The sequence below is a fragment of the Aulonocara sp. 'chitande type north' Nkhata Bay genome, linkage group LG22 (assembly GCF_057382095.1).
Source record: "Aulonocara sp. 'chitande type north' Nkhata Bay isolate Kocher_YH1m ecotype deep benthic linkage group LG22, A_spYH_male_GT1.1, whole genome shotgun sequence".
NCBI classification, from domain to species: domain Eukaryota; kingdom Metazoa; phylum Chordata; class Actinopteri; order Cichliformes; family Cichlidae; genus Aulonocara; species Aulonocara sp. 'chitande type north' Nkhata Bay.
The window spans coordinates 3,285,679-3,311,208 of NC_141364.1; the positions used below are offsets into that span (position 1 = coordinate 3,285,679).

The 25,530-nt window shown below is 41.2% G+C and overlaps 1 protein-coding gene across 2 annotated transcripts in view; it reads right to left on the reverse strand.

Annotated features, from left to right (window-relative positions):
• The window catches only part of col14a1b (collagen, type XIV, alpha 1b), a 159,924-nt gene that overhangs the window by 130,083 nt on the left and 4,311 nt on the right, over positions 1–25,530 (reverse strand). Inside the window, exons 4-6 of one of the 2 annotated variants that reach the window (XM_086279669.1) lie at positions 19,057–19,173; positions 6,943–7,086; positions 4,210–4,293 (exon numbers count right to left, since the gene is read on the reverse strand). The exons of the other annotated variant lie outside the window; for it this stretch is intronic. Of the exons in view, the coding sequence (XP_086135795.1) occupies positions 4,210–4,293; positions 6,943–7,086; positions 19,057–19,173 (345 nt within the window). The remainder of the gene's footprint in view (positions 1–4,209; positions 4,294–6,942; positions 7,087–19,056; positions 19,174–25,530) is intronic. 2 annotated transcript variants of the gene reach the window in all.

The following is a 25,530-nucleotide window of genomic DNA, read 5'->3' on the forward strand; positions in this document are numbered from 1 at the left end:
GACTGCATGTGTAAAGCGCTTTGGGGTCCTTAAGGACTAGAAAAGCGCTTTACAAATACAGGACATTTACATGGAGAAGTTTTTGGGGGAAGTGTGTTTCACTGCAGCAGTACTGCAGGTTTATTTGAATTCTCACTCATTACCAGAAAAAAACAAACCCAACCATTACAAATGATCAAATGAGCATAAAGACTGATGGCATATAAATGTAGAGTTGGTTTTTCAGTGTTTGTATTCATGAGTTGGGCTTGCAGCTCTTAGTAAGCATACATAAACAGACAAAACGGCTAGGGTGCACTTAATGCTTACGCTTCTGTCAGCATAAAAATGTCTTTTAATTGATTTAATTGTGATAAGTGACTCATTAAGTCAGATTTAAAAGGTCAGAATGATTGTTAGCATTTCGTTTACACATAAACCAGACGCATTTGGACTTTTCTGCCTGTTTTCTGCTACTCTGAGTTTTAAACTCACAGGTTACTGCGATCTTTTTCCTAAACCTAACCGAGGAGTCTCTGCGTCTAACCTAACAAGCGAGTGAAAGTAACAAGCAACTGAAAACAAAGTAACCGATAAGTCAAAGTGCCAACAACAAAGGACAGAGGACAGGAACCAAGTTTAGATTCGTGCACAGACCAATGCAAATGTCTTGATCCTTTTGGGCATAAATTGTGACACATCACTCAGACCGCATTTCTTCCATCTATCTGAAGCTGTGTTGAAGGAGGTTAAGCAATGTTTTTCAGTTTCTTACAGGGAATTCTGTGGTGTTCCCAGGTTGACAGGACACAGCTCCCTCAGCAACGTGCAACGCTGGGTCTCCATTGGGAAGCACCCAGGACATCAGATGCCTGAACCACTGCAGCTGGTTCAGCACCTTTGTTCTCAGCCTCACTCTGGGCCTCCACAGACTCATATTTGACGCTGGTACCTGTGACCTCATTTTCTCAGTGACCATAGGTGAGGATTAGAACACAGATCATCTCGATCAGCTCAGTTCGCTCTTCACTACAATCGCTTGGTTAATTTTGTAGTTGCAAAACTGTAAGTAACTTCATTTGAGCAGACTGAGTCCATAACTGAAGCTCAGTCACCTTCTTTCCTCTTCCTTTCCTTTAATGACCCAAACGGTTCCTCCTCTTGCCGAACCCGAGGACATTTGACATGCTGCACCATGGCATCTTTGACAAACACCATCGACTCTTACTCTACTTACTCCCACCTCACTCTCACTCTTATACTAACGGCCTGCCTCCTCCACTGAGAGCTTCTACTGATGGTAAACTGCAGGAGACAGCCTGACAAAGGGAAAGGTCGTAGGTGAGATACAGAAAGAAAAATAGTAAAGCCAAAGACACACAAACGAGAACCTGCATCAACCCGACTACTCATGGAATAATGCGACACATTTTCCAAAACACCGTATGAATTACAGTAACTCTTTTATCCCGTCTTATTTTAACATAAGGATGAGGTGAGAATTCAAACTGGCAACATGACAGATGCAGAAAGAAGAAAATGAACAATCAGAGAAAAGCGATTTGTTGGCTGTACTTAACACCTTTGTTCCTCACCATCTCCACGTATCGCTCACTGAACAGGACAAGTCAGTGTCTGCAAAGTCCAGCATCCACTTCAAGTCACCTGCCATGCAACAAGGGCCCTCACGCTTTGCATCAGGCAAATTTGCATCACACGATCATTTTAACCAGCGTGCTGTCCAAGTGTTGACGCAGCTGTCCTCACTGATTTGAGCCTACATGTCCCAATAACCTCAGTGGTTTCATTTACAGCATAAATATGACACTTTTGTGTGTAACAGCTCATCCGACTCACAATCCATCACAGTTCACAGCAAAACAACAAATCTGACCCTGAGCACAGTTTGGATGAAGACTCACTGAGTGGTCATTACACAGACAGCAGCTATGCGCTCTCGTTCCACATCAGCTACAGCTCAGGGTGTAAGAACAGCGGTCTCAGGTAGAGGATGAACTGGGAGGGCTCGTATGAGATAAACCAGTATTGTGCCAATCATGCTGAGCACAGTCCAAGAATCACACTATAAAACGGAAATTGGCATAACAGCGCCGCTGTAAGCTACAGTTTTAACACCTTTTCCTCTTTTCATGGTCTGTAACAAACCAACAAACAAACCACAACAATGCTGGCTGTAAACCCTTAATAACACGGAGCTCTTAATTCTGTGGTACTAAACTCGGGCGTATGACACTTCTATATTTACTTGTAGTTAATGTCCCCCAAAGATTTCACCAGGATCATTCTTTCACTCTGTGACGACCAGGATCAGATCTTACATCCTTGCAAACAACATGAGCTGCAAGACGAGAAAGCCAAGAACTGCATTCAACTTTAGACAAAAAACAACAACAAACAGTTCAGCAAAGCTGTCCTCCAGAGGCCTGACAGATTAGAGGGGGGAATAAAAAGTCCTACTGAAGAATTCATGGAAAAGGATGAAGTGATAAATAGAGCTCGTTGCAAAATATTTTTTCGTTTTTTTGTACAGATTCAATTTTACCTGCTCCAAAAAAACGTGACAAAGATAAAATGCACAAAGTGGTTAAGCATAGATTTAGCTGTTCATAAAGAAAGAAAGAAATGTCAAGTGTTTTTCTCCATTGTTACAACTCTGAAAGCAAAAGCTGTAATTTGGGTTTTAAACTGGTGTCTAACCGGCTGCCACAAGTCTCACCCCACCATCATTGACATCATTCCATCAGTTCTGGTCTTCAAAACACAAAACCAATCACACAAGTGTTCACATCACATTTTGAAAAGCTGCAAAGGAACACAGCAAAATATCAGGTCACAGCAAAGGAATGATCCTGCAGGATTTAAAGAACAATGCTCAGCCAATTACACTGACGATAGGTTTATTCCATCTGTTGTTTAGGAGCGTTCACACATCCATATAAAATTTTTATTTTTATATATATATATATATATATATATATATATATATATATATATATATATATATATATATATATATATATATATATATATATATATATATATATATATATATATATATATATATATATATATATATAGAGAGAGAGAGAGAGAGAGAGAGAGAGAGAGAGAGAGAGAGAGAGAGAGAGAGAGAGAGAGAGAGAGAGAGACAAATGTCTGCAAAACTGAATCAAAGCTTTGTCTTACATTTGATCCAACTAGTGTGCAGACTTTTTCCAATTTTGCAGTCCTATTATATTTTGTCCACTTCATTGTGCTAAATGCATTCACAGCATAGCAATCACAGGAATAGTAAAATAAAAAATACTCATTATTTCATCACAATACAACAGGAATACAAAAACACATCTTTAAAATGAGAAAAAGATTTGAAGAACAGTTCTGAGTTCAATTTTTCTGAGGTAGAAATGTGAATTACAGCTCTAACAAAACTGAGTTTTCCTGCATTTTGCAGGACGTAAAGAGATTAAAGATTTTTTTTCCTTTTTGTGGCATCTGATTGTTTGCCTCAGCATGTGCCACTTACCAGAAATTACAATTGGCTTGTTTACCGCACTCCTCTCTCCATTCATTTCCTGTTTGTTGGAGGCTCTTGCTTAAATTCCCATTTTTGTGCCATTTCATTTCCTTTCCCTCCATTTCCTTGGGTATGTCTCACTGACAATCACTGTGCAATTTGCAGAAGTATTACATTCACAGAACAGTAATCTTGACACATCGTGAAACGGCGGTGTTGTTGAAACGAACGGACGGATCAGGATTTAGTCGGTGACTCAGCCGCACCACCATTGTGGCAAAAATCAGAGCCCTGCAGCTTCACACTTACCTGCTTTTGTGTCAGTCGTTTTTTCTTCTCTTTCAAAATCTCCAGCTACTACAACGAAAGCTTCCTGCATGGCATCTGTTTAAAACTGCCAGAAGAAGAGCAGCTGTGACATAAAAGGTCGGCGACGACATCTTCCATTGATATGAAATCTTGATCCTGAATGTGTTACAAGATACTTTGAAAATTGCTCTTCTTCAAACTTGTTCTTGAGGAACAGCAGGTTGTCTTCCTGTAACGGTATTTCAGCAAATCATCTTCTGTCACTGCACCATACTGGTCTTGAATCCAGACAACTCGAGACTTTCAGCAGACGGCTGTATCTTTATCATTTCATTGTGTCTGTTCACCTGGATCATCTCCCGTCTCCCTGTTGAAGATCTTACCTTCTGAGATCTCATTGTTCTCCTGTGTGACGCTGCCGTTTTTTCTCCCTTGGGATGGAGCCATTTCAACAGCTGATTGCTGAGCTGGAAGATATAACACATGATGCAAAAAACAACATTAACGAATGGTAGGACACTGGAAGAAGCCTAGGACTCGATGTGTGCATCGACATATGACAACATGTGTTAAATAATACACACAACCTTCGCAGCAGCCAGTCATTCAAATTCAAGCGTTTGTCTGATAATCAGCAGGTGTGAGTTCCTCTATAAAAGCAGAGGTTTGCTTGTCTGGAGCATCCAGCTGCGTGATTCCTCAGGCGTGGGCATTCTATTACATTCAACCAAAGGTCAGACTAGGGGTGGGCGTTAGAAACGGTATAAATTTGGCCAACAGTAGAGATTTTGACTATAACGCTCTACCGCGATAGCGCATGTTGATGGTGTCATCATCAAGCTCCGCCTGTTTTGGTCGAAAGCATTGCAGCGGCTGCAAACAACTGCAAATTATGCCGGCGACAGTAATAGCAAAGAGACGAAGCACTTTGGGAATATGGGGAAAGCCAAAACCTGCGCTTCCTCCACTTCCCTACCATTGATTCATTAATGCTGAATTCTCTCACAGCTGCTCTATTCCCATGTTGTTGCAGTATGTTAATGACTAACTTCGTATTGTGGATGGATTATCTCAGTTGTTCTCCTGACTGAAGTTTGGTCCGTTTACAGCATCCTGCCATGCGATTGCATTTGTCCCTAACCATCAGGAACTCTCACGTTAACTTTTATCGAGTGGAAAAAAGTTAGCATTCATCCTCCAGCTTCACTGTGCTAATGTTATGCTAACGTAGCTGTTTTGCTAGCGATCACGTAGCACATCGTTATATACCAGCTAGTCCAACTTCAGTAACCCTGCAAACGTCACTGCTGTTTAGTTTTCTGTCTTCATTTATGTTGGAAGTGACAGCAGAGCTGTATGTTTGAATTTTTTCAGAAATCTCTCAGTCAGAACATGCTATATCATGTTTAGCAGGAAGCTAGCGAGCTAACTTCCGCTTACTTCCTGCTAACTTCTAACTCCATTGAATGTAATAAATTCTGTTTTCATGGATGCCTGGATGTTAAACTTAATTGTTACACCTGGTAAAGCAGCAACACTGATCATTTTATCAAAGATGAAAGAATTTAGACAGTTTTTAACTCTCAGTGATGCTGCAGTGTTCGTTTGACTTTGGGACCTCAAGACGACGGAGTTTTGGACCCAGATTACTCCGCGAGGCTCCTGACTACGGCAGCAGTAATGCTCCAACAATCCATCAAGCGGTGCGCCTTCATAGCTTACCAAAGTCACACTAAAACATTTTTTGACAGATTTCTGTGCGCCGTGTACCACATAAAATCGGTTCGAGGTCAGTGAGCACAACCAGAATTCATACATAAGGTGAACCGGATTATAAGATGCATTTAGAGAAAATTCAAGGATTTTAAGTGTGCCTTTTAGTGTGTAAATATGTTATACAGAAGAAAATAATACAGTGGCTTTTGCAAGTCACTGTATATCACGATATATATCGTTGCCGCAGATGCTTCAAATTATACCGCGATATGGATTTTAGGCTATATCGCCCAGCCCTAGGTCAGACTGCAAAATGCTCAGAGAAACTAAGAGCTACATGTCAGACTCTTAGGTTCTCAGTTAACATGTTAAATGTTCATGACAGTGCAATTAGAAAAAGACTGAACAGGTGAAGGCCTGTCAGGAAGGGTTCCCAGGAGAAAGCCTGTTCTCCCTAAAAGAACAAGCCACATTTGCAAAGCTGCATCTGAACAACCCACAAGACCGAACAATGTTCTCTGGACAGACGAGTCCAACGTGGGGCAGAGTTTGGTTATAATGAGAACATCACACTGGTGAAAACCGAACACAGCACATCAGAGTTTCAGTGCAACAACAGAACATTAGTCAGAGCTGTGAATCGAAGACATCAGGACACAGTTATATAACACCATTTCGTCAGCTCTGAAGAGCAGAGCGGTATTCTAAATGCTGAGTCAAAAGGGCTTTTGTAGCCTGACATGAATACTGGAAACACTCAGCACCTGTGGATATGTACATTCAGCATCAGGTTTAAAAGCTTTGTTTTCCTAAAGCACAGCATGAAAGCAAGTAAATACCAGCAGGTCGCTGAATGTCAATGACTGAAACTAAGTAAACACTCAGCTCTGTATTCAGAACTGAAACACTGAGATGAGGTGGCTATTTGAATTCTTCACTGCTTTGCTCTCGTCTTCCAACAATAATGCTACGTCCAGATGAACAGAACCTTTTGGGATCCAACAATGCAGCTTAAATAACATATAAGAAGTTCTTACAGAACAAAGGAGGTCGGGATCTCTTCCCCACGAGAGAGCTGCTGCACTGGTCTGTAGTCTTTCAAACTAAAGTGTGCTCTTGTCGCCACACCCCAATAAGTGATGTCACAGCAGGTATTCTGCCAATCACAGCTGATGGAAAGCACCTGCTGTCACATCACTGATTGGAGCCAAAAGTGCAATTTGGTGTCACACCGTAATCAACTCGGAGGCAGTTTTCTGTCTGATTCGGTGCGACTGCGACGCCGTTTCAGTTCTCTTAATTTTACAACTCGAATTACATCAATCAAGCTGTCCAATCAGAAATCAGCTGGAGGATCCCTGAAGCAACAGATTTAATAATCAGTGGAGTCATTCTCTTACCTTCATGTTTGCCCTGAAGAGGTTTGCTCTCCTGCCCCTCATGGACTGCAATGATCTTAAAGTTGTACGTTTTAGAAGGATCAAAGTCCTCGATGACCAGTTTTGCTTCCTGCTTTGATGCCTGAACCACCTTCTGCTCTCCGCCTATTAAAGAAAAAGCACAGACACTTAAGACTGATAATTACAAGCAAGAAACACACACCCCACCCTCTGGGTGTGCGGCCCTTTCTCCTTGTTTCTGTTTGTATGTTAAACCTCACCCCCACATGCATTCAAGTCAACTGATAGACTCTGTATGATAAAAACCGATGAAGCCTCTGGATCTGAGAAGTGAAGCCAAAGTCTCAGTTAAGTTTCTTTAAGCTGCAGCCGTTATAAACCTCTGTTGGCAAAACAATATAGAGGTCTATGAGAAAATGACTCAAAGTCTCATCTCAGTAAACATTTTCCTGAAGTTTTATGACTTTCATTGTCTAAAACCTACCATAGGGTAAGACAGACCATTTACTTTAGAATAAGCAGGGTGTTAGCCAGTCGTTTTAATACAGAGACCATGGTAGACATGAGGGTTAAGCTAAAGATATGCCAAGATTTATCAAATCAGTCGTAAATCTGTCCAAAACAGCTGCCACAGAAATGGTGTTAATTCAACAGTGATAGCATCTTGTCCTCACAAACACTGTGAGGACAAGATGTCCGTGCAGCTATCAGTCGGTGAGGGTACGAGCTCATCCCCCAGGACTTATTCACAGCACGACACAACCTGAATTTTAAGGCTGTGTTTAAACCAGTGAAGATAAAACATAGCTAAATCAATAAATCACCTCACACAGGTAGACAGCAGCGGTTGGACTGCATGCAATAGAAATCTGGCTTTGTTTGACCTTTTTAGTGTCAAGAAAAAACAATTCAGTGTCATTTTGGACAGCAAGACTGTCGGTCACACAGCGAGAGTATATTATCGAGAATTTCAGGAGGATTCTGTGTTGTGTTGAGTGTCTTTAGTAAGACTGCTGCACAAAAACAAATTAAATACAAAAAACGCTTCATTACCTTTCATTTTCTTTCTATTGTAACTCTAACCTTACAATTAAAGTAGATTTGGCAGAATAATTTTCAGTGCCAGCCTCCTTCATAATGTGACAATCACTTTGTAGATATTGCACAACTTCAGTAATTTCCATGTAGTTATGTTTTCAATTTAACACAATGCCTGTTTAGGAGCATAAAGATCACTGCAAAGCTTCAAAACTTTTTAAATTAAACTTTCAGGCTAGATATCCATCCACATCAATAGGTGTGTTTCAGATGTGCATTATAAGAAATGGGTTTTTTTTTTTACATTTAACATGTTCATGGACACAGCTGGTAATACAACACACGGCCCAGATATATGCAGAAAGAGCCCGAAAGGGCAAAGAGAACAGGTAAGCTTAAGAGTACATTTCATTTTCTGTAACAGCTGTAATTTGTTCTAAGATGAGGTCATCATGACGATTAAGTAAAAATTAAAAATAGATGTAAATCTCTGGACTGAAAAATTTATGACTAAAAAACAACCTTATGTTGTTCAGTTTTCTCTACTCCCAAATTTTACAAACCACTGAGTTGACTTGGCACCAGCACTGTTGTACCGCTACAATACAGGGTGGGCCATTTATATGGATACACCATAATAACATGGGAATGGTTGGTGATATTAAAGTCCTGTTTGTGGCACATTAGTATATGTGAGGGGGCAAACTCCTCAAGATGGGTGGTGACCATGGTGGCCATTTAGAAGTCGGCCATCTTGGATACAACTTTTGTTTTTCCAATAGGAAGAGGCCCATGTGACACATCAAACTTATTGGTAATGTCACAAGAAAAACAATGGTCTGCTTGGTTTCAACGTAACTTTATTCTTTCATGAGTTATTTACAAGTTTCTCTTTGACATGTCGAAGAGGTTAACACGTGAGGAGCGGATCAAAATTGTGTTGATATCTGGTGAATGCAGTAACCGGGTCATTGCAGCAGATTTCAATGCAAGACACCCTACGTGACCACCCATCTCCCATGCTACAGTCAGCAAACTGCTTGCTAAGTTTGGTGAAACTGGTTCAGTGTTGGATTTGCCAAAATGTGGACGCAAGAAAACTGTCACTAATGAAGAAACATCAGTGGCTGTCCTAGCTTCATTCAGCGTAGCACTCGCCGCATGTCACTGGAGAGTGGATTTGTCGAACATCCCTTCGGCGGATATTAGCTACTCACAAATGGCACCCTTACAAACTCCAGCTACTGGAGCATCTCAACGAGGATGACCCAGATCAGCGCACAGAATTTGCAGAATGGGCAAAACAAAAACTGGAACAGGACCCTCAGTTCACGCAGAAGATTTTGTTCAGTGATGAGGCAAACTTTTATGTGAATGGTGAAGTTAACAAACAAAACCACCGCTATCGGTCTGACACAAACCCACATTGGATGGATCCCTCCAAGACTGTTGGAACAACAAAAGTGATGGTTTGGTGTGGTATATGGGGCACAACGATAGTGGGTCCATTCTTCATCAATGGGAACCTCAAGGCCACTGGATATTTGAAATTGCTACATGATGATGTGTTTCCCTCTTTATGCACTGAAGCTGGCACGTTCCCTGAGTTTTTCCAGCAAGATGGTGCACCACCACATTATGGGTGCCAGGTCCGAGCATTCCTAGATGAACAGTTTCCTGGAAAGTGGATTGGTCGTCGTGGGCCAGTTGAATGGCCTACGAGGTCTCCTGATCTGACCCCCTTAGACTTTTATCTTTGGGGTCATCTGAAGGCAATTGTCTATGGTGTGAAGATACGAGATGTGCAGCACCTGAAACTACGGATACTGGATGCCTGTGCTGGCATTTCTCCTGCGGTGTTGTTATCAGTGTGTGAAGAGTGGGAGAAGAGGGTTGCATTGACAATGCAACACAATGGGCAGCACATTGAACACATTTTATAAGTGGTCAGAAACTTGTAAATAACTCATGAAAGAATAAAGTTATGTTGAAACCAAGCACACCATTGTTTTTCTTGTGACATTACCAATAAGTTTGATGTGTTACATGGCCCTCTTCCTATTGAAAAAAACAAAAGTTGTATCCAAGATGGCCGACTTCTAAATGGCCACCATGGTCACCGCCCATCTTGAGGAGTTTGCCCCCTCACATATACTAATGTGCCACAAACAGGACTTTAATATCACCAACCATTCCCATGTTATTATGGTGTATCTATATAAATGGCCCACCCTGTATACTGGGCTCCTTTTGGCCATGAAGGCAGTTTAACCTGTGACTCACGCGTAGGGCAGACAAATATCTGCAGCTGCATGAATAATCGTCTGTTCAGCTGTGCTGAAACTAACCGGTGAAAAAGCCTTGAGCAAACGCTTTCAGATCTGTGAACTGCATCTGTGGGGTCAAAGCCACTTTTTCCTATTTTTGGTTCATCCTCGTACAGCTATGCTTGTGTAATATTAGCTTTACAATGCACAAAAACGTGTGCTGGTCCGAGTTAACAAGAATGCATGAAAGTTATTGCCTTTTGCAAACAGGAAAAGGGATTTTTTTTGTTTAGAAAATGTCTTTCAGTTCAAAACGTTACCTGTAACGACTCCTATGCTGAAGCTTTGCATTTACCCTCTGACTCTACATCACTTTTTATTATCAGATTAACAATAAATTTTGTCAAAAAAGGTCAATCATTTAATAAATCTGCAAAATAGAACATATTTAATTCATGTAAGCTTTGAGTGGAGGCTTCACAGACTTCCTTCTGTTCACATACCACATGAGTGTCTTACTTGAGGGCAGATGATCAACCAGCCACACCAAGCATGTCTGTTTTTAACTTTGAGTGATATCAGTTTTATGAGCGTAATGTTTGTTGGTCCTTTACTGGATCTCGAGTATTTAATGTTCTTGAACAAATTGGGCCTGTTCAAGAACACTTTACACAAGCAGATGACTTCTGATGAAGATGCGTGGTGTGATGAGATTGCCATTGACCCCGTGTTGAACTCTCTGAGTTCAGTGTCTCTCGGCCATCATTACACGTGTGAAGCGTGCACACCTGCCACACACCGCTGTGCAATCTCAAAATATGCTAAAACGATCTCTTAAATTGCTCAAGAAATATTGAGAAGCCCCGGGCTTCAAAAGCTGAGGGGAGAAACGGAGGATGTGAGCAAAAATGTAATAGACTGTAAATAAAAATCATATAAAGAGTATGTGTTTAGCATCCGATTCTGCCAAACGCGCTTTGCTGTAGCAGCAGGAGAAAGTTTTGGCAGAAGTCAGCAGTTTGCAAATTGACTGTGCAGTGTAGGTTTTTGCTTCCTGGCTTGAGAGAGAGTGTACCAGATATTTACTGAGCAGTCCAAGATCATCAGAGTAGCACATGCTAATTAGTTTAAGAATTTGTGATGTAAGAAAAGTGCTTATTCTTTCTTTGCCTTTTTTTCACGAGGCTTAATTAAAATTAGCCACTTTTCCTTCTGTTCATTTCTCGTACTTTTCCTGCTGCTGGAGAACAAACGTTCCCGTTGGGATTCATAAATCTTAAACTGTCAGTTACCAAATCTAATTTCTTCTGCAGCAGCTGCTCCTTCAAATTGACTGACAGCAAAAACCAACATGATACGACGCTTTTTCAATAGCAATTGCTTCCTTGAACTTTTGACTGTCAAAAACAGCATCTTCAACCCTGAAGACATTTTAATTCAATTAAATAATAACTGGTTTGTTTCACATTTTGGAAGTAAAAAGGTAAATGACTCGAGTCTTGGGCTCAACCAGGAATAGACAAGCCTGATGAAAACCATTCGGCAGAGCTCTACAAAAACATCCCTGCTGATTAAGAAAATTAACTGCTGCTCAGTCGCTGCCTTTCCACCTTCATTACCCTCGCACCGATACCAGCGGCCTGCAGCGTGAAGATGATCGTTCCCGTCATTTGCTCCCTGCACTTAGCCCAGAAGGCACTCAGTCATCCCGGCACTTTCACTTACTTTTTAGAAATAATTTTTATCCTTTTCTTCCAAACTAAGCACTTCCTTAGGCAACATGTTGCAAAGCGGGCCTGTGCGAGCACATTTCAGAAATAAGGGCATCACGCTCTGCTAAAATGTCAAGGCTATTTGGAAACCCGTAAGACTGTATAAAAAGCCATGAAGCTCGTGAGGCTGCAGTGTTCTCGACTGAGAAGTTGAAAGCTTTCTCGGCCTACAGTACAATGTGTGAAAAATGAGAAAAGGCCTCTGTGCTTAAAGGAAACTCGTGTTTCTAGAATATCATACATAAGAGTGGGGCAGAACATCTGTGGTTGCCCATCGCTGTTTGATTGCTTTGCCTAATTTAGTTGTCTGCCTCTTTGGTAATTGAGCTCAGTGAATAAGTAACCAGGAACACACACATACTAACTCGCAGGACTTTTATAATCTTTTTCTTTCTCATGGTTGCTATAGGGGTCGCCGACATCTCATCCTCCTTGGTCAGACCAAAGCTTCACTCCATATTTGAATCTTCTCTCTCAGCTTCCTTCTTCTCCTTCTCTTGCCTGGCAGCTCCATCTTTGGAGCATCCTTTGTCCAACATGCCCACACCCTCCTCTGCACATGTCCAAACCATCTCACCCGTGGCTCTTTGGCTTCATCTCCAAATCGCTCAAACTGAGCTGTTCCTCTGATGTACTCCTTTTTGATCTCGTCCATTCTGGTCACTTCCAATGAAAATCTTAAGGAAAATCTTCATCTCTTCCAACTTGATTTCCTGTCTTTTTTGCAGTGCCACCAAAAAATGCATCACTGCAGGTCCCTCTACCATCTTCCCTTCCACTCCTCCACTCTCTGTCACAGATCACCCCTGATGCTCATCAGCCTAAACTCTCTTCCTCACCTTCCTGTAGTGACCTGGAGGCGAGCAACAGAATATTTCACTCTCTTCTCTCGGCATCTACATCATTCATTCCTCCTTCCTCTTCAGCATACCTCCACCTCTTTATTGTGCACCTAGCCTTCCAGTACTTTTATTATTTCACTTTTATGCCAATCACTTGTTACATGCTTATACTCATGGCTATACTTATGTAGCAAGTCTACATTCCTGTGCACAACTAATTTCTGCATTCCCAAGTCCATGCTCTGGGAGTTTCCTGCTAGTCATCTACCAGCAAGTTTCCATTTTTTCCATCCACACACCACAGGCAGTGCACCCTGATCGTGTAACAGCATGAATTATTCCCGTTGCTGTTCGGTTCATTAAGAGGCTGCCAGGTGTCTTTCATCTGACTTCTTCATTTTGGTCCTTTGGCTTGCCAATTTCTTGCAGCTTAAAACAATTCCAATTAGGTGGTTTTGAATTGCTTACCAGAACAGGATTGTGTGCGTACTGCCCAACCCTTTACGCAGTGCCACAAAAACAACATACAACAGTAAGTAAGCCTTCAGTTTAGTCACCAAATGAAAACAGAGCCATTCTCTGAAAATACAAACAAAAAGAGAAACACGTTATGAACATGTTTTTCTTTCTTTGACAGGAGCTACAGATAGAGATTTTTTCTGGATCTGCTTCTTTTCAGTTTTATATCCAACATCCTTCTTTCCATTTGCTCTCTCTTCCTGCCTCTCCAGCTCTATCCTGGCGTCTAGTATCTCCCTCCATTTGTATTCCTGTGTCACTCCCTCCATCTGCCCAATTCTACCTTAGAGTATCAGGGGAAAGCTGCACCTTATCTGACTTTTTCTCTATTACTATGATCAAATAGACATTCAAACCCCACCAAAAGCTACAGGTTTACTTGATGCTAAGGTGTCCTTGGCTACTGAAATGCGAGATCTCCAATGCGCCCATTGGAGTGCGACTGAGACATGTTGTATAAGTGCTTCAAGTGCTCAAGGAGAGCAGATCTATATAAGACCCATATACCATCCATGCATTTCATGTTTGTTGACTATAAGCTAGAGCTGGGCGATATGAGATTTTTTCATATCACGATATGTTTTTTTCATTTCAGGCGATAACGATATCTATCACGATATAAGCCAAATAACTATATTTGTAAGATTTAAATGTGCTGTTGCTCACAAGTAAAATGTGAAATAATCAGCAGCTTGTTTTTATTTAAATATTTATTTCCCATAATAAGTTCAACAGGGTAGATGTACTTAAGGAACATGAGACTTTTTCAGATAAATAAAGGCAAATATTACAAACTACACAAAAGGCAGCCGCTAAAGCGTTTAAGTTTCAAAACAGAACAAACGAAACAGACTAAACTGTCAATTCCACTTAGAAACAAAATATTAATTCTAAAAATAAATCTTAGTTTGTTTTACAGAAGAACAGAAAAAACTGACTAACTTTTGTCAATATCAAATAAACTGAGAACTAAAAGGAAATTCTCAATCTCTCCTTGTTGTATAGCTGAGCTTTTCAAACAGTTTTAACAGTTACTTTAGTCTGACAAAAGCCGAATGACGAATTAGCGCTTCCAGTCAGAGACTGAGGCTACGTCCACACGTACACGGGCATTTTTGAAAACGGAGATTTTCCGTTTTCGTTTTAAAAAATAATCCCGTCCACACATAAAGGCAGAAATGAAGGAAAACGCTGCTATGAACATGCCAAAGCAGCAGGTGGCGCTAGATTCCTAACCGTGCAGAAATGTTGGCCAATCAGAAGTCTAGAAGCCTCGGTGGGAAAAAGTAAACAAAGCTGGGGCATAGAAGCAGAACCGAGTCGTATGTGTGGACGGACAGTAACTGTGTGTATATGTAAGCATTTAAACACTGCAGAGAGTAGAATTAACAGTAACAGTATTGTAGAAATTCATTTCACCGAAACAATAACGTGGCGCACAGTGTGACGCATGCACCAGTTTATTGTATTTCCAGACTTGCTTTCGGCACAATTTACAGTGCACGCTACTCTGTTTTTTGTCAGACTTGAAATAGCCGAAATACCTTCACCCTACGGAACTTCTATGGCTCTTCCGTTCGACAATCTCTCCGGCATTGGAACCATCATCTGTTTTCTCTTCGGTCACGCTCGGTTGATTTGTCTAGTCGGCACACTCATTTCCTCCATTACCCGCTGGCTGCTTCCCAAACAAACACACGTGCGGCTTGGCACTTGTGCTGTACGTAACAAGTCACGCGACGTGACACTGCGGCTGTGATTGGTTCGGCTCTGCGCTACTTAATTTAGATTGGCTGACCTTTTTTTTTTTTTTTTTTTAAGAGGACGAGAGCGGCGAGGTCTATCGCGATAGCTTAATTTCTCTATCGAGTAAAAGTTATATCGCGATACATATCGTTATCGTTCTATCGCCCAGCTCTACTATAAGCTCTCCACGCCCCTGTTTTCTCCCCACCCGATCAGATGTCTGCCCGAATCCTTTTTTTTTTTTTTTTTTTTTTAAAGGGAGTTCTTCCTCCCCACCATCACCACTTATTCAACATTCATTACCTGATGGCTCAAGTTCTGTTCCATATTTGCAGAGTTGTTCCTCATAGAAGAAAATGGTTTCTTATTTATGTTGTGGTGAACTGAACTGTGAAAAACATTGAATCTATTTGAACTGAATATTGGAAATTAAGTCAATGGCATCTTTGGCCTTACAGATTTGCTTCATCCATCTTTAGACATTAGACATTCTTTTGGAAATAAGACCAAGTTTGTAGGAAGTTGTAGCTTTTGACAGGTAGCCCCAACTACCACCAACTCTTTGCCATTTCTATGTGGTTATGCATGCACTATGATTTTAGTACATTTAGGTGCTACTTCACTGAGATGAAGAGTAGGAGCTATTTTTCTCCTCTGCTGATGATCCGTCCAAACAGCCTTTCTGATAATGTCTTTATAAATGCTCTGAAGGACGCCTCATGCTGCCCACACGTGCTGTGGGAACATTCAAACTGTGCTGTTACTGAACCAATCCTTGTAACTCTCCATCATAACGGTAACAGGACTTGGGGACAGGTTGACAGTTTTACAAGCAGCACCTTTTCCCACTGCAATAAAATATCCCTTTTTACCCTGATGTCTCCCTCAGAGGAAAAAATATCCATCGAGACGACAGATAAGAAACGGCAAAAGAAATTCTAAGAAAAATGTTGCCTCTCTGCTCTGGACATCCTCTCAATATCAGCAGCTAATTCCAAACTGGGTGTTTCAACAGAAGAGTTCACAAATCTGTTCCAGTTTTTACAGCATTTCTTGCAGTTCACCTGGGAATACTGAGGGGATTAAAAACAACACTGTTGTTCTCCAAGTTCAGCATACTCAAGCACACACACAATCTCTCTAATTAGGGCTTCGTGTTCTCCATTTCTTAATCCATTTTTATCCTCCCCACCAAATGAGACACACCTAAAATTAACCTGAATCAGAGGAAGTGTTGGCATTTATTTGGCAGCACTCTGAAGAGAGCTGAGCAGTGTTAAATTAGACTGTACAAGCTTTGAATCAAAGCGATTTGTGTATCGATAAAAATAAAACAACTATTCTCATTTAGACAGATGAATGCCCATGAAGCAGCTTTATATTTAACACTTGTTGGTAGAAAAACCTTGAACAACTCTAAAAATAAACCCAGCATTCATCTTCTCTCAGACTGGGATCCAAACTTTTTTGTCTTTTGAAGAATTTCCAGAATTTATTGTTTATGGAGAAATTGAATCATATATTTTAAATAAAATACATTCCCAAGATGCTGACACGGCTCCTATATCATCCAAATAAAAGTCTCTTTATGACACATTGAGTAGTTTATAAACTAATAACACTTGCAAACAGCAGTATGATTCAAATTCCAGGCTTTCAAGCTTTGCATCAATATAAACAGACAGTAAAGATGTCTGCAGTGCACCTGCTTCCACTAACAGTGATTAAAAAGCCTTGGCCACAAGTTTGAAACCGAGTAATACCACTTATGCATATAATCACAATGTAGCTTAGGAACTATATACAACAACTATATACAACAACTATATACACATCATCATTTTACAGCTGTAATTATCGTCAGCGTATGACAAAGAATTCCTTCCTTTAAAATGTAAAAGCAATAAAAACAGCATACGCTCCGTGATTCAAAGTCAGGAATTCAGATCAAAAAAGCAGTGCAGAGCTTTTCATTTGAAAAGCTGCATCAGGATGACAGAGTCTGTGAGAGCCAAGTAAGTATAGTGCCAGTTTACAGTCAGCTACCAGTTAATTAGGTGCACCTGGATAAAACGTATGCAGGCTTGCCCTTTAAACAAACCCTCCTTCAAGAACCTCATCGAGTCAACTTCAGAGTCATCCTGGAAACTAATTTATCAACTCCATTTGTGCATACTGACTATAAATAAATAAATATATTAATTTCAGTGTGTCTCTATTCAATTACTTCCAAGGACACTTGCATGTAGTATCCCACATGCACTCCCCTGAAAACGATGAGAGTTCAGCAGTGTTGTTCACTCCAACAGAAATCAGCATGTTGTCTGATGCAACATAAAGCAACGAGGTACCGAGCTGTACCTCCTGACTGGCTGTGCGGTTAAGTGTCCAAACCGAGACGTCTGTGCTCCAGTTTTGTGAGTGAAATTGTGAGAGAAGCAATTTTTAAAAAGAACAGAATAAATAAAAAAATCTTCCTTCTTTCATCACGCAGCCAAGATGCCAACTACTGAGGATGTGAGGTGCACAGCGCTGCTGTGGGGAAGTCTTCACTTATGTACACACAGATGCAGCTGAACTGGATACAAAATAAATCCCGTTGTCATCAATAAAACCTCAGATTCAGCCAAAGCTTTGCCGTACCAGTGTTCAGCTGGACGTCGTTTTACAGAGCTGTAAAAGCCAAACGCGTCAAAGCCTTAATCAATAAATCAAGAAAATGTCAGCCGCAACCAACCACAGGCTACCACACTGGCCACACGAACAGCTCCAGTATCAGTTATATCAGATCCTGTGTGTGGTTACGTGTCTCTCTCTGCACAGTGAGTTATGAACCTGCATGCAAGCGAAAACCGCATAAAAAGGTCGATTTGTTTCCCCTCAGGGGAAGAAGTTCAACTGCTGTGCTCCGCCGTGCATAGCTAGAATTTTTTGTCCCACAAGCAAAAGACAAATACCGCATTGTTAAAACATGATTTATGAAAAGACATCATTCATATTAATTTGCAGATGCATTAATCTGCATCTGTTTTTCATTTCAGAGCACTTTTTTGTCATTTGAGAACAAAACCGGTGCAGCTTTTTACTGCTCCTGCTGACGGTGATTGGTCTTTAATGACACGCCTTCCTGCAGCCATCACTGCTGAGGGACCCTTGAGCAAAGCACGAGACAGCCGATCCATCACAGAGGTGTGACTGTGGGCAGCTGTGTGAACACCAGAGAAGATTGCGAATTCCTCGTCAAATTTCCCGGACAAATCAAGTCTAAACTGGAAGGTCTCTGCAGCAGCTCTGTGCAAAGGTGAAGCCTGAAAGCGCTCAGCCTGTGGCGCGTGGTGTGGGATTGTCATGTTCAAAGAATTTGCTAGTTTATTCATTTTGTTTGATTTTTGCAAATGATGAAGCACAAAGCTGCAGATTCAGTCTGATATCCCACTCTCACAGCAGTCATCATATCACACTTCAGTTCACATCGTCTCTCCCAACTTAGCAAATTTCTCACTAGGTGTAGCAACTTTCCCGTCAGGAGGAGTGTAGAGAAAAGTTTAGGGCTCTCGCTGCGCCACACCGGAGGTCAGCACAGGGACAGATTTCTCTCTGCGAGCAGCTCACAGCGGGGCCGAGAGACAAAAGACGCATTCTGTGGCTCCGCAAGCGATTGTTAAAATCACAGCACAGCCATCATCGTAAACGAACCACACTGTGGCAGAAAAACTAATCGTGTGTGATTTTGTAAGCAGCCTCCAGCAGTGGCCAAAGCTTTAAGTCTGCTGACTGCTGCCGAAAAAGTTAATCAAACCAACAAACTAAACAACTAAATGTGATAGTCACCGTCAGACCCAAACCAATTTCCCTCTTTTTAACGATGAAGCTACTAATAACAGGTGGAGACAGTGTAGGCACAGACTCAGGATCAGTTCTGGATCTTACCTGGTCGTGTGGTGTAAATGACTTTGTAGCTTTCAAACTGTCCTTTGGGTTCTTTCCAAGACACGTGCAGCTTGGTGGGGCTCAGGACTTTGGTACGAAGCCTTCTTGGTGATGAAACTAGACATAAAAAAAACCAATACACAGCTTTACACAATAACTGTCAGTTTGATATTTAGTGTATAAATGTGCAGAATGAGTGGTTATAAAACTCCTTATCATGCACCATCAACATCCAATATTTTGCTGTAATATTGGAAATGAAACTGATGTCATCATTAATTTATTAGTAGATTGTGTCCATAACAATGGATGGAGTTCAATTTAGCCGACTGCGCGACATGGTGTCATACAGCTGCAGGAAAACGTTTCAGTCCTTTCAGATTTCCACATTTCTAATTAAAGACGACCTAAAGCATCATGTGATTTGCATCACTTCCTCCAAATAAAATGCTCAAAAAGTACAGAAAGTTAAGTTTATGTGTCATCCAGTCACAAAAAACCTCTGGCTTTTTGATCTTCAGCAAAAATTCTAAGAACTAAGAATAGCTTTGAGCACCACTACTCCTCTGTAGCTACCAAACTGATACATTTACACTCTTTTGCCTTTGTAAATATGTAACATCAAAATATAACTTACTGGGTTACATTTGATTAGTCTCACAGGACTGTTGGTGATTCACACAGATAAAGATTCTGTCAGTTGTAATATTCACCTATTGTGTATGTGCAGGTATAATTTTATAAATTCAATATTCAAAAATAAAAAAAACTCCTTTGCATCTATTTTTTGTGACAAAAAAAATGATGGATCAATATAATCAGCTGCCTTTCCATGAGCCTTTCACCTCCAGCAGACTCCACCCTCATGGTGTTTTGCTCTCCGCCTGCTGCAACTTCTGGTTGGAACTACTCTTCAGCTCAAAGATGGCGGAGCTGGAGTCCGTACGATCTTTACACGACAGACTCACTGAAGAAGCAGCAGAAGGATAGCCAGCTGACAGAAAAACAAGGAACAGGAAGAGCTGGGGCTAGCTGACATTTCAAAATAAGAGCAAGGAACCTGTCCACTTCTAAACTGAGCAAGGTTGGCATTCTTTTGGATCATTTTGGCAGCTGTTAATTTATGTCTACATATATCTGGTAAACACTGAATTCTGTGAAAAAATGATGATTTTTTAGTTCATATTTATGCAAAAATATCTCACCAAAAACTTTCCCCTGCAACTGTACGCAACAAAACGTTTCCCCTTAATTAGTCACATAGAGCATCGGCGCTCAGGAAGTTTTACAATCTGCACGTTTCACAGAATCTGCTCTCCGTCTGTTTTACTTCAACACACTCGTTCATCCGCTGAGCGCAAAACACAACTGTGACTGACTCGAGTTAGATTGAACTCCCTCCAGAGTTATGATGGCGTCGAGGCAGGCGATCCATCTGTGCTTTTAAACCGTAAGGAAAGAGGAGAAAAAAATAAGGAAGGATAAATTGTATCTCATCCAAGTAGAGGATACACATCAGAGAGATTAGCTTGCACAGATGTCACATTAAAAAAAAGCCCCAAAAGTCCCATTTTCCTCCTTTTCCTCATCCTCGTCTTCCTGCTCTGTGCTTGTCTCCTGTCTGCATCAAAGCGACACCCCTGCCTCTCATCCTGATTAGTTGTTGTCCCCGTCCGCACCCTAGAGGGCTACATATCCCCCCTTTCCCGCCTTCCATTCTTCACCTATATTCATTTTCTCCAGCTTACGTGCTCACTGTCACCTCATCTGTCCCCGAGTTGTATTCCATATATCCTTGCTTGTCCTGATCTCATTTTCTTTCCCTTTTTATTATTTTTTTCTGCATCTGTGCTTTGAAATATGTCAGGGTGAGAAGAGGATAACAAAAAGGAGGGAATGCGACTTCTTTTTAACTGTTAAGAGAAAAAATAACAAAGGAACCAAAAGGAAAGACGCTGGAATAGCATCTCCACACTATTCCTCTCCTGTCCTCAGCAGGAGCACCTGATCCACTGAGCTGCACAATGTCCACACACACTTTACAATGGCCTCAACCTGTGCACAAAACCTCTGAAAGGTCAACAACACTGCATTGGGAGAACTTTGTTTTCACAGTTCACCAAGCGTGTATGTGGCGTTGTTGTGTTTTTGCATAGACGCTGGTTTAAAACACAGGGATAAGGCTATTGTAAAGCACTGCAACGGCAGAAACCACATTTCCAGAGTCAACAACCAAAACAGCCTATCATTTCCACACCAGCAGCGCCAAATCCCAGATAATAAATATGTATTATTCCCCAGTTTACTTTGGTTAACTGTGGGAAAAAAAGAAAAGCCAGGGGGTGGAAAATAAGATATGAAACCCACAAACTCGTCTCTGTGTTTGTGTACTCATTATGAGGTGAGCCATCTGCTGCTGCCGACTTCTTTAAATACCTACACGGAGATTGACGCCTGCTGTAGCTCAAAAGCTCAAGAGCGGAGTAAACAAGAGCCTTGTAAGAATGGTTCACCCAAAAAAACCCAAACTGTGGGTAAAGTCACCTCTTACAGAATTCTTTTACTGCTTTATATCTGCATGTGTGCATGCCGCTTTCTCCAGGTGTAACATGATAACGTATATCAATGTTAAACATGAAACTGGCACGTTTGAAGAGAAAGTAACAGTTTTAGGTCGATTTAGATGGCAATCAAAGATTTAGTCAAGCCGATAAGGCTCATCACCCCAATCCTCTGCAGCATTTTGAGTGAACCACCTCTTTATGCAAAGAGATTATCTGCAGAAAACTACTCATGTAGGTATACAAAGAAACTTGAGCTCAGCACAGGAAGGATAATCCTGATTTTAGTGGAGAAGATATGAAGCTGGTGCATTCCACAGCAGACAAATATACAGAAACACACATAAGGAATACAGTACCAGTGATTGCACCAACCTGCGGATGAGAATGAGGGCTGCATGGGATTTCGGCTCAGGTATTACAGATCTCTGTCTTGGAAACAAAGGATGCTCTCTCGTCTGAAGAGAGCTGCTCAAATCCCAAATGATTCGAGAAGCAGATTTCGCACGGCTCTGTTTGTAGTGTGGTTGAACTCGGTCGCGTGTTCCCGTGTGCCACATCTGCATATGTGTGCATTAATTATGTATACGTGTCCGCAGCTGGAAGCAAGCGTTTTCTGATGTTTCCACATTAAAAAAAACATTCTTCATGCATTTTGTTCCGGGGAACTCAGGTGGTTGTTTTGAAACCTGCCGATTCCTTTGCAGCTCCATGCACACATGCCTTTTACACACACACTCACAGAAAGCCGTGGATCTTCTCTGCAGGATTGTATTATCACGCAGAGACAAGTATTGGACGGCGAGCGAAGAGCCTGGTGACGACAAAAGGCCTCACCAGTAGAGATGGGAACTTAATTCTCATCTATTTTTCATGGAGAATCCTGTGCAAACAGCCGAGGATGGAGAAGGGCCCCACCGCACCCTCCGCGAGCGGTGTGGCAAGCCGGAAGTGCAAAGTTTGAAGTGCATTTAAAGTCAGTGAGAGCAGACTAAAAGGGCAATATTAGGCAAAAGGGCAACAGTGAGCAGAGAGGAAAGAATAAGGAATGAGAAGGTTTAACAGGAACTATTAAAAAACAAGCTGGAGAGTTTTCTGCAAATCAAAGTCACTTTGAAAAATACTCTGACACTGAGGTTCTTGTTACCAAACACACTCTCATCTTAAAGATGCAACACAGGACATTTTAACACCATTTTTACACATCGGGATAATTACTGCACAGCACTCCTTATTTTTCCTTCCCATACCTAACACCACGGCTTGAGGTGGAAAAGGTCTTTAATTGTTTTACACCACAAAACAAGAAAGCAGTGCTGAAGGCAAACTGTGCTGTCAGTGACGGAAATGAATATTGGAGCTCAACAGGTTTGAGTCACTGCTCATTTCTTTTGCTAGGAAAATGGGAAAAGCTAGGGGTGTCCAACTCCAGTCCTCGAGGGCCGGTGTCCTGCAGCTTTTAGATCACCCTGGGTCAACACACGTGGATCAAGTGATTAGTTCATTACCAGCCTCTGGAGAACTTGAAGACATGTCGAGGAGGTAATTTAGCCATTTGAATCAGCTGTGTTGGATCAAGGACACATCTAAAGCCTGCAGGACACCGGCCCTCGAGGCCTGGAGTACCCCACCCCTGGCTCAGACCCTCTTAGGAAAGCTGTCTGACTATTTGTTTAACTAGTCTTCAGGAAAATTTCTCCAGGCTTCTTCAAGGACATTCAAAGTTCTCATTTGGATGTTGGCTGTCTTACGTTTCACTCTATGTTAAGATCACTCCACACAGCTTCCATCATGTTGTGGAGCCCGCTCATTGACTGGTCCAGGTATCCCTTACTGCACTGGCAGTGTGTTTTGTGATACTGACTTTGCAATCAGACACTAGAGAGTTACTGTCCGAGACCGTTTGATGCTTTAGTGAACAATGAATGGATGGACTGAAGAACCAGACGTATCTCTCAGGTCTCGTGTCCTGTCTTTTAGATACTTTTCACTTGCTGTAAATAGTTTTCTTTTGAATCTTGCTTCTTCGTCTCCCACACTTGTTCAATTTCCTCAGTGTTTTTTAATGACACACTGCCGAGATACGCCAAGATTTCAGTGAACATTTTGGGAATCAGCTTGTTGGTGCAAAAATGCCATTTTATGCCTGTCAAACTGTTATCTTTGGCATTTTCTGTAGTTTCAACTAAAGAAATGGGAACAAATCATATGGTTTGTGACAGGCTGTAACAAAGTGGCTTAAAATACAATGTAAAAATGTCTGTTTGCTAAGATGTTCCCTTGGGTTAGATCACTTTTATATGCTTGAATGAATCATAAGTCAGCATTAAGTGGCTCAACAAATCTCTGATAATGGTAAGTTACAAAGACGGGTCTGAAAATGAATAAAAAAGTAACCAGTGTCTAAAAAAAACAGTGAAAGACAGTCAAGACTTTTGCAAGTAACATCTCAATAAACAATAACTATTATGATGATAATCTTATAATTATTTATTTGATAACTTTGGCAGTCCTACCATCATTCCACACGTTTCATTCCCTTTAATCCCAGAAGTTCTCTTAACTAAACCCTTAAAATGACTTCAAAATAACGTTGGCATTTGACCACACTCATCATGCCTGTTCCCCCCCCCTGGGTTTAGATACCTGCTCCTTTATGTCTGCAGGCAACAAAGAAATGAAAAGCTCCTCCAAAGCTGGGACTGAGCCTTTGAAATCATTCTTTGACCTTTTTTTTTTTTTAATGACAGGTGCTGAGCTCGAGGGTAATTTAAGACAAGCGCAGAGTAATTTCTTAAAACAGCCTCAACTTTATGGCACAAAGAAAAAAGAAAAAAATAAATAAGTGGAAATGGTTCCTTTGCTTCATATCTATGGATAATTTAAATAGATATGAATTTGTTTCTGATATATTATAGCCATTCCTCAGCTTTTCATGTTAAAGTTTCTTCTTCTCTGCAATAAATCAGAGCCATTGCAGTGAGCAGTTTCACTTGTGGGAGCTGTCCAAGCTGCTCGGAAACCTTTAGCTCTTCCCAGGTCACTGCTGTAGCCGAGGCTCGCGCACTATAGCCTCTTCACTGAGGAATGCTGCGGTTTCTCTCAGTTTACTCGCACTTTAGCCAAAACCTAGCAACTCTCCTTATTGTGAAAGAGTTATTCTGTTGTTTACTAGACTTATTCTCTCTGCAGAGCGACGGGTGAATATGGACATTATCCCTCCAGGCTTATCAGGGTAATATCCTCACTAAAGGAATTGATCTGTTCCAGTGCAAAACATTTTGAAAACCTTCAAAAAAGCATGTTTGGTGAATTTTGCTTATTTTTGTCCAGAACACGGACTCACAAAAGACAGCGTTTCACTTCCTGTTCACTTTCTCAAGTTTCTCTTCCTCAAATGTTTCACATCAAGAGTTTTACTTCCCAGTTATCATATATAGAATAAAATAATCATAATGTAATAATGTTCATGGTAATGAAAAGAAGCCTTGGTGTCACAATTTAATACACCGAGGCGACGCAGAGTTTCTCAACATATTGTTGTAAATAAGAAGGAAAACCGAACCCTCTGACTCCACCATTGTACTCTAACACTCGGCTTTGTCACTATTCAACAATATCAGACACCACAAACATAAAAAGTGTCACTTTTGTGGTTGAATATATTAATCGTGTCGAGCTAATTAAAAATATGACTGAATGAGATTAGAGTTGGATTAATATGAAACACAGTGCAGGGTAAAGGGTGGGTGGGCAAGCAGACCGCCCATGTACTGTCCTAGCTTTAGTGACTAGCTTCCAGCCAATCATGACGAGGTATACCCGAGTCACCTGGTAGCGGGCACAAAGGTAAACCAACTACGGTAAGCTCATTTTCACACAGGACGAACTTTCACACTCTCAACATGCTATT